Here is a 10,795-nt window from a genome sequence, read left to right on the forward strand (position 1 = left end):
CAGGATGGAGATAAGGACCATGACTAATCATGATTGACGCCCACCCCTCTCTACGCCCTCTCTTCTCACACTCAAAAATCTCACTCAAAATCTATTTTTGTGTGTAAAGAATGGTGTGGGTCCAGGGCATGCGCAAGGGAGAAAGAGTCTCAGTTGGCTGGGACTCTTTATTTCCAAATTGATTCCCAACCAAATCAGATTTGATTTGAACCCAATGAGAGGAAAGAACCTAATCTAATTAGGAACCCAATCTCCTTAATAAATTCCTAACCAATTAAGAATTAGCTCAACTCAAGTCTTGATCAAATCAAGAACAAATTTTTTTTACAATTAGGCTTGATCAAATCAAACCTAATCTAAGTCAAACTGAATCTAATTCAATTAGACTTGATCTGAATTTCTTTGCTCAATCAAATTGAGTCAATTAGCAATCTAATTACTAATAAATCTTTCATTAATAGTAGAGTCCCAGTTCAGTAGGACTCTCCTCCAGAGTCCCAATCTAGTGGGACTCTTCACTAGAGTTCCAATCCAATGGGAGTTCAGCCATCCGATCAGATCGAAACTTCTAATGTGTGTAATCCCATAGGTTCAAATCTAAGCCAATAGCATAGAAATAATTTTCTATACTAATCAATGTAACAATCTAAGAATGAGATCCAACATCCAAATAGGTCGAAAGATTGCAAAACAACATTCTAGAACCTACTGTCATATCGTTACCATATAATTCATCTCTTTGATCGTAATGCTCAAGGTGATCTAGGGTTTAATTGTCAACTCTAAAATAGTCAAGCACATTATACTCAATATTTCAAATCCATCATATGGATTATCTTAACCAAGATTTTACTAAATTGAAATACACTGATGCATTAACTCTTACTTATTCAGAGAGATCAATTCCATCTTGACTCATGCACCGACTTGATAAGTACTTGACTGCAGCTAGAAATCTTTTGTCATTGAATTAGAAATTCAGATGGTCCGACACCAAAGTATAGTGAGTTGCTTACAAGTCACCGTAGTGATTTCAAGTCGAAGAAATATTTATACCCATACCCTTCACAAGATCTTCTAAAAAGCTTATGTTTAGAATATAAAGAGAAAAGGAGTAAATGAAAGTTTATGTTTAGAATATAAATTTTATAATCTGTATCGATCCTTTTATAATTAGGATAGTGAGAGTAATATAATTTTGACTTACATGATGGGAAGTATAGTTTAATTGGTTAGAGTTCCTTCCTTTATTCGAAGGATGAAGGATAAAAGTACCTAATCATTAAGGAGACAGAGCCACCATGATCTCCTGGAAGATATTTTCAGTGAAAAAAACAAAGGGTCGGGGGTGTGCGATTGTTGTTTATTCATTTATTTATTTATTTATTATTGGGTGGCGGGGAGATGTTGTGTTATTTGTCAATTGAATTTAAGGGAGGGCTATATTATTGTAAACAAGATAACTTTTCCATTTGTCTACGGTTTGTTATTCTAGTTCTATCCCTTTGAGCAAGCAAGATGCATGAAAACATTTTTATCAAACCTTCTGGCAGTAAAAAGGAGCAAGAAGTAGAAGTAGATTAGAAATTTTACTCCATTGTTGATGACTGTATGTTTATGTCTCGTCTCGTGTCTGGAATTTGTAGCTAATATACAGAACCTAAGAGCAAGTTTTTTCCAAGGTTGAAGGATTGATGAAAATGACAATTCTTGTTGGAATTAGGAGTTTGTCGATTTTGGATTCTCGTGAGTCAGCTCCTTTACATCCATATAATTTGGGCTAGGAATATCTGTTTGAGGCTAATGAAAATTCATTTTCAAAGTTGACTTCAATTGTCTACAAGTTCTACAGTAGTTTGGTCATTATAAAGATCAATGTTCGCCTTAAATTCTACCATGCGACTACCAATGAGTCGAGTCAATTTAGGGAAGTTTTTCCTCCCTTATGTTATTATACTCAACTATCTTTTTTAATAATCACTAAATAAAGTTTTCTATGCATATTACATATTGGAGTTGGTGCGCGTATAACTGCATGTGCAATAATTAAGAGATTCATTACCAAATACATACTAGTGCAGACTCAAAGCCGTATCAGCTGTAAATTGCAAGACTAAATTTGGATTTTCTAACTTAACCTTATGGATCGGTTCGATTTGGGTCCATTCAAGTCTAATCAGATAGATCCAATTCCATGGCATTCAGCCGGATTGGTGCTTGGATGTCAATATAAGATTTCTACAGCGCCTCAAGCTCTAAATAAAAAATATCATAAAAATAGAAAAAAGATAAAAGAATTGAAAAAAATAAAAATTGTAATTCTAAATTTTAAGAAAATAAAAATTTTAATTTTAATTCAAATAAAAATCATCATTTCAAATTACAATCCCCTTTTCAAATTAATTTTTTTAAAAAAATATCCCAAAAAATACATTAAAAATAAAAAAATAAAAAATATCATAAAAATGAAAAAAATAAAAATTATAATTTTAAATTTAAAAAAAAATTCTAATTTTAATTTAAATAAAAAATATTATTTTAAATTACTTTCCTCATTTCAAATTAATTTTTTTTAAAAAATATCTTAAAAAATCTTAAAAAATTAAAAAATACCATAAAAAAATTATAATTTTAAATTTAAAAAATTAAAAATTTTAATTTTAATTCAAATAAAAAATATCATTTTAAATTACTTCCCCATTTAAAATTAATTTTTTAAAAAATATTCCAAACAAAGGAAAAAATACCTAAAAAATTATATTAAAATATAATATATAGTATAGTAATTATATTATATTTTAATATACTATATTAAAATATAATATAGTACATTATATTGTAATAACTAATATTAATATTATTATATTTTATATTATATTATTATTATGATATATTATATTATATATTACATATTATTTTTTATTTTTTTGAGTTATTTTTATTCAATTTTTTGATAAAAAATTTAATTTAAAATAGAGATAGTAATTTGAAATGATAATTTTTATTTGAATTAAAGTTAAAATTTTTATTTTTTTTAAATTTAAAATTATAAATTTTATTTTTTTCCCATTTTTTCCCATTTTTTCACTTTTTTATGATATTTTTTATTTTTTTAATTTTTTTGAATTCAAATTCAAATTTTTATTTTTCTTATAATTTAAAATTATAATTTCAATTTTTTTCCCATTTTTACCATTTTTTTCTGTCCAAAAGCACTTCATTTTTTAGGTATTTTTTTCTTTTGTTTGGAATATTTTTTTAAAAAATTTAATTTTAAATGAAAAAGTAATTTGAAATGATGTTTGTTATTTGAATTAAAATTAAAATTTTTAATTTTTTAATTTAAAATTATAATTTTTTATTTTTTTTCTATTTTTTTATCATTTTTTCTTTTTTTATTATATTTTTTATTTTTATAATTTTTTAAGATAATTTTTTTGGGATATTTTTTTAAAAAAAATTAATTTGAAATATGGAAAGTAATTTAAAATTATATTTTTTATTTGAATTAAAATTATAATTTTTATTTTTTTTAAATTCAAAATTATAATTTTTATGTTTTTAAATTCAATATTATAATTTTTATTTTTTTCTTATTTTTTCTCATTTTTTCTTTTTTATGGTATTTTTTATTTTTTAATTTTTTAAGATATTTTTTGAGATATTTTTTAAAAAAATTAATTTGAAATGATATTTTTTATTTGAATTAAAATTAAAATTTTTATTTTTTTTAAATTTAAAATTAAAATTCTTATTTTTTTCTTATTTTTTTCTTCTTTTATGATGATTTTTATTTGAATTAAAATTAAAATTTTTATTTTCTTAAAATTTAAAATTATAATTTTTATTTTTTTAATTCTTTTTTTGTGATATTTTTTATTTTTTTTACATCATTTTTTTTAGATATTTTTTTTAAAAAGATAATTTAAAATGAAAATACTAATTTGAAATGATGATTTTTATTTGAATCAAAATTATAATTTTTATTTTTTAAAAAAATTAAAATTATAATTTTTTTATTTTTTTTAAAAAAAAATTAATAATTAAACTCATCATTTGAAATGGTGAGTTTAAATTTTTTTTTTTGCATCATTCATGTGAAAAAAAATAAAAAAAAAATGATAACATAGATACTCTAAAACATCATTTTAAATGACGTATTATAAAATTTATATTAATTTGATAAATAAATTAAAAATTATATTATTTTTATAAATATATTTTTTTTAATTATTTAAGTAAAGCACTCAGTAAAAATTTCTGGATGAGGTGTCACAAGATAGTTGCACTTTACACTAGTTCTGCAGCCTGTGTATTGTGGTCGTACCTTGAACGGCACCAATACGTACCTTGAGCGGCACTGGAGATGGAGGACAGGAAGAAGGGCTAAGAAAGACTTGTTTTGGCACAAAAGCAACTTTTCTCCATTTCTTTTATAATTGCGATAGATTAGGTTCCAGTTTCTATTTAGGATAGAGTTTCCAAAAGGGTTCTTTTGCAAAAGTAGCATCGTCCAACATTTTATGTAGCACAATAGCAGCAAAAATATTTCATTTAGCAAAATAGACCAGATGCGGCATATTTTACCTCAACCGAACCTGGATCGAACCCACCAGCCAGGACCTGACCACCGGCAGGCCGAATACCGAGATACTTTGTTCGGGTTCAGGGGCCACGCTAGGTATATACACGAGTCTAGCGCTAAAAAGGTCTACAGGCTTCAAAGTTAAGCCCAAACCTGATCCGAATCAACTCAGGCTTAGTCCATTGCCAAATCCAAAATCGGCCGGGCAGACGAGCCTCAGGCTGGCTGCCAGCCCTACCCGAATGACAAAATCATATGCGAAACTAATTAGATTAAAAAACATAATAATAGAAATGTCATGCGCTTAGCTCCAGCAAACAGAATAATCTACTTTGTACCAAAGAAAAAAAGAAAAAAACAGAATGATCTACTCATGACCGGCACCGTCAATAGCATTCAAAGTTAAATCATCAACAATAAAAACATTACAGAAGAGTGCATAAGCATAAAGTAAGAGCAACAATCAGTACTGGTGGGAAATGATGTTCGGCCACCACTTAGATGATAGATAGACAACCTCAAACCAATATCTCTGCCTACAGGATAGCTCCTACACGATGAGAATCTTAAGCTTCCAAAACCAAAATTATGGATAATTATAAAATGTCGAAGTTTCCCAAACTAGGAGGTCACTCATCCTCCTGGCTGCGAAGCCTAGCAAGCTTGTTGGTGACAACAATGTCCAGCTGTGCAGCTCGCTCTACGATGTCCTTGCGCTTCCTTGTTGAGACATCGTGTGCAATTTCAGCACAGTAAGTCCTAGAGAGAGTCATTGAAGTTAAGCAAGGTGAGATAAAATTTTTAAAACACAAAAGACATAAATCTAGGATCCCCAATTTTATTAGCAAATTTCTTACAAAAAAAAAAAAAGGCAGGGAAATAAACTATTAAACAGAAGCAGAACTTAGAAGTGCAGGTTGTAACTAATAAGCTACAAAAATTAGCCCCGTTTTTTAAAAAAATCCATGCTCCTAATGACAAAAGTCAAGGAACCCTCCAAAATCTCTAACTCCATTTCAGGAGTCATTTACCTTTTTTCCAAGAGCAAGGTTGCTCTTTAGCTTCTGATAAATATACTACTGATAATATGTACACACTTTATTTATCACCTTTTAAGCTGGCAGAAGGGTGTCTTTTTTCGTGCAAGACCAGAGGAGTATCTGATAATATAAGTGAAGAAAGAAAACTGCAATAACCCAAGAAGCATACATCCCGTAAAATTGCCCTTTGACATACTCCTACCAATCAAAACGTACATTATAATTAAGCACACTGTTTGCATACACGCATCATGCACATCTGCCCAGGACAGATGCTAAATATCCAGCCCATCTGATCTCTACCATCTATAACATGCATCTACATATCGTAGAATGCTGGTAGAAGAAGAAGAAAAGACAAAACAATACATACCTGTTGTGCATCATAAGCAACTCCAGCTCAGACACATTGTGAACCACAAACTTCTTGAAATGGTTGGGCAGGTAATGCCGGGTCTTCTTGTCAGATCCATAACCAATATTGGGCATCAATGTACATCCCTTGAACTTCCTTCTCACACGAGAATCAATGCCCTTGGGCCTACGCCAGTTTGGCTATCAAATAAGAAACTCAACCATGTTAATGAAGAAAAACTGAAACAAAGAAGCATTGTTTCATAGGCTTCAGAGATAAAAGACAACACATGATGCCAAGGCTCGTGGCAGCTAGTTAAACCCTCTGGGTCTTAACAAAAATATAGAACCCATAAAGTCATAAGCCACTACATCATGACAAACCTGTATATTCTTCAACAAGTGCTTCAAATTACAGCCCTCTTGAATTCTTACCAGTGATTCAGTTCAAAGATTGCAACTAAATGGTGCAACCTGATATCATCTCAAACTGGATAAACCACAATGTTGTCCCACATGGAACTCTTTTCAAAAATATAAATTCTCAAAAAATTTGAAAGACCTAGTAAATTTTTTTTTAAAAAAAAAATCCTCTCATTAAAAAGATCTCAGCAGGCTAGAGGTAATGAAGCAACTTGATCATAATTTCCTAAGCACTAAAGTCAGCTAAATTGTCAGAAAACACCTCCAAACTTCAAAGAAGAGACTCTTCCCATCACAAATCAACAGGCCTCTCAGCAAAATTTCCAACGTAAAAACAGAGAATATGCAGTCCCAACATATCTTCCATGACATAACTTTCATGTGCCAAAAAATGCATCAAATAATAAGTGAAAGGAAATTGCATAAAGTATACCAGCAGTAGACCATATTACAGTTTAAAAGAGAAGAACTAGGCTCCTGATCAAGGACAATCTGAGTCATATATCTACCAAACAAATGTTATGATCATGTTTAGAGTGCTAAAACAAAACCAAATGAATTAAGATAATAAAACAAACAAAAATCATTTAACAAAAACATAATTCTTATCTCAAACAAGAGTCTCTATCAGTAGCATATAGTTTTAGTTATAAATTTATACCAGAAAGCTAGTGTTGGTGTCAATGCAATATAGAAAAATCACTTGATAGGGATCAGGACTTCCTGATCAAGAATACACATTAAAATTAGAAAACAAAATCCAAAAAGCATTGACGTACCCCACAGATCCTACTCTGGCAGTATGCCATCTCCACCAAAGCAATCAAAATGTGCTTCTCAAAGACAACACAGGCATTGTACCACTTTTCATGATTAGTGAGCTCGCAAAGAGGCAAGTTAACTAAAGTGCTCATGACCAACCTTAATTAAAATAATTAGGAACTTTTGGGTTGATTCAACTATCTAGAATCTAAGTCTAGAATGTGACTGGAAACCCATCAACCCAAAAGTTTGATGATAAAAAAATTAAATATATGTCATCCTGACCCAGAGGAATTATACATTCCTTTCTTAACTATGAGGATGAAACTAATGCATTTCTCAATGATGATATCCATGTCGATGATGTTATGCTTGCTCAGCGGTCATTTACCTCAGGAAACCCAATCTTCATACCTGCAACTACACGTCTACAAAGGAGTTCAACTGACCAACTGTAAGATTCATCCACAAGGTCTTTTAAAGAGATAATTAGAAGCATAGCTTATCACATCTAACTAAATAGTCCCTTCACCAAAGTTCTCATGCCTGTTACTTTCTCAAGAGCAACCAGCTTTCGAAGATTGTAAATCATCTTCATGTGCTAGAAGTCTTTGCAAATCCTCATACAAATCCACATGACACTCAGTTTGAAGCTTTTCCTTCATTCACAGTCTCAAGTTTATTCAACGTAGCATCATGGAAGAGGACAGATTTTAGGAGGGTCATTACTGATTAAGCCTAGTATTCACCATTCAAACACAAGGTTACAAGCTCTTTTAATCAATGACAGATTTACTGGAACTTCATAATGGCTCGCCGATTATAAACTGCGACCATGTATCCTTGTAACTCTCATAGATATAACATCTCACATAAGATAACTAAATTATCTAAAGAAGAGAAACGAAAGGGCTATACTAGCATGCAACACTTCCTAGAAACGCGGATCTTGACAGGAGCATCAGAAAATGTAGAACTAAGTTACGTACTTCTTTGAAAACAAAAAAAATAACGCTCCAAAAAGGAAAAAAAAAAAAACCTGAACAATTAGACACAGGAATCCATAGAACTACCAATCGAATGAAAACCAAATCTCATCATTTCCGTATCACTTCAAAAGAATATCACAAAAATAGAGAAAAGACGGAAAAAAAAAGAGAGATTTACCTTGACGCAAATCTTGCGGTCGCTCTGGGCCCTCTTAAACTTCTTGACACGCTTCTTAACGATCCTCTTCGCCAGCAACGGAACCGCCATTTCTTCACCACGAAAAACAGCAAATATCATAAGAAATCTGGACTCTTGAACAACGCCGAGGGGAAGAAAGCCCTAACATCTATAACAATAAAAATCTCCAAAACACAGAAGAAAACAGGATCCATGAAATCAAATAATTGCAAACAATACTTGAGGCCGTGTAAGATCAATTCCAAGCGGTCAAGCAGTCACAAATTCCGCTTGAGACGATACTAGGATTCGACATACCAAGCAAAAGACACGTAGAAAAACAAGAGAATACCTTCGGATCGCGGCGGAAACCCTAGCCCTAGAAAAAAGAGAGAAGAGGGGAGAGAGTTCCAACGAGTGCGGCGACCCCGAACCCCACTTATTAAGCGATGGAGAAGTTAGGGTTTTTGGGTGGGTGGGGGAGGCGCAGGGTCCTGCAACCCGCCCGCGGTGCACAAAGAGTTTCCCCAACTCTCAACCCGAATCCAACCAGTTCGATCGGCCTGGACGAAGACTCCCTCAATCTGGGTTTTGGTTTGGGCCACAAAATCAGAATGTGGTCCGATCACAGCCCAATATGGTCCAATCGGACACAAAATATGTATTTGTATTCCACATCATATCATATATATATATATATATATACACACACACACATATACACATATACATACATACATATATATATATATATATATATATATATATATATATATATATATATATATATATATATATACACACATATACACATATACATATATATATATATATATATATTGTTGGATATAAAATATTCGTCAGCCGAAGTTCGTGGCGGGAGTGATCCTCCGAGGATCCAACTGACTTTCGACCTTCGACAACATCTCTTCAAACCTCCCGGGTGGCCGAGCCTCTGCCGTACTCCCAAGTTTTGCCGACGGGCAGGACCCCGCCAGCATCGACCGGGTTCTTCGCGACGTCCGGACTCCTAAGGGAGCCGGACCTCGCCCACGACTTCACCAGCAGGCTCCGTCCGGACTCCTACGGAAGCCGGACCTCGCCCACGACTTCACCTGCAGGCTCCTCCCGGGCTCCTACGGGAGCCGGACTCCGCCCACGACTCCAGCTGCAGGTAAACTTCGTCCGGACTCCTACGGGAGCCGGACTTTGTCCCTGACTCTAATTGCAGGTAAGCTTTGTCCGGACTCCTACGGGAGCCGGACCTCGCCCATGACTTCACCTGCAGGCTCCGCCCGGGCTCCTACGGGAGCCGGACTCCGCCCACGACTCCCGCTGCAGGTAAACTTCGTCCGGACTCCTACGGGAGCCGGACTTCGTCCCTGACTCTAATTGCAGGTAAGCTTTGTCCGGACTCCTACGGGAGCCGGACCTCGCCCACGACTTCACCTGCAGGCTCCGCCCGGGCTCCTACGGGAGCCGGACTCCGCCCACGACTCCCGCTGCAGGTAAACTTCGTCCGGACTTCTACGGGAGCCGGACTTCATCCCTAACTCTAATTGCAGGTAAGCTTTGTCCGGACTCCTACGGGAGCCGGACCTCGCCCACGACTTCACCTGCAGGCTCCGCCCGGGCTCCTACAGGAGCCGGACTCCGCCCATGACTCCAGCTGCAGGTAAACTTCGTCCGAACTCCTACGGGAGCCGGACTTCGTCCCTGACTCTAATTGCAGGTAAACTTCGTCCGGACTCCTACGGGAGCCGGACTTCACTATCAATTCCAATTGCAGGTAGACTTCGCCCGAACTCCTATGGGAGCCAGACTTCGTCTCCGACTTCAACTTAAAGAAGACTCCGTCCGGGCTCCTGCGAGAGCCGGACTCCAAGCTCCTCTCAGACAGATAGCTAGCCACCTCTCTCCAGCTACGGACTCCAATCGAACTTCAGCCGACAAGTCTGGACTCCCTGGCAGGCCGTAGTAATGGCCACGATTCTGCTCCACTCCCTTCGACGAATCCTACGCGGCTCCATTACTCCCTGCGGCGGATCCTATGCAGCTCCATTACTCCCTGGCAGGCCGCAGTAATGGCACAGCACTGCTCCACTTTCTGCGACGGATACCACGTGATTCCTCCATCTCCTGGCAAGTCACGACAACGGACGCCGCTCCACTTCCTGCGGCAGACTCCACGTGGCACGCTTCGGTGATAGCCACGGGTCTACTCCACTACTCTTCGCAACAAACTTCGCCTGACCCTGGGCAGCCCACTACCAGATGGTTACAGATGTCGCTATCAGCTTGCTGCCCCCTCCGCCTATAAAAAGGGACCCCAGATACGTTATTCTCTAAGCTCTCATTTTTTACCTAGAAATTCTGCTAAAATTTCCGTTCGAGCACTCCATTCTTGTTGAAGCAGAGAGCTGATTTGAGCATCGGAGGGTCTTGTCGGAGCAACCCCACCTCC

General features: G+C 35.2%; 1 protein-coding gene across 1 annotated transcript; it reads right to left on the reverse strand.

Moving 5' to 3' along the window:
• Positions 1-4,953: 4,953 nt before the first annotated feature.
• Positions 4,954-8,891, reverse strand: LOC105036305 (large ribosomal subunit protein eL32z). Its single transcript, XM_010912068.4, has 4 exons — positions 8,684-8,891; positions 8,332-8,423; positions 5,999-6,180; positions 4,954-5,344 (listed from the first exon to the last, which is right to left on the reverse strand). Exons 2-4 carry the CDS (start codon positions 8,419-8,421, stop codon positions 5,215-5,217), a joined length of 402 nt encoding a protein of 133 aa, XP_010910370.1. The 5' UTR covers positions 8,422-8,423; positions 8,684-8,891; the 3' UTR covers positions 4,954-5,214.
• Between the last annotated feature and the right edge of the window lie 1,904 nt (positions 8,892-10,795).

Source organism: Elaeis guineensis, chromosome 2, assembly GCF_000442705.2.
Source record: "Elaeis guineensis isolate ETL-2024a chromosome 2, EG11, whole genome shotgun sequence".
NCBI lineage: Eukaryota > Viridiplantae > Streptophyta > Magnoliopsida > Arecales > Arecaceae > Elaeis > Elaeis guineensis.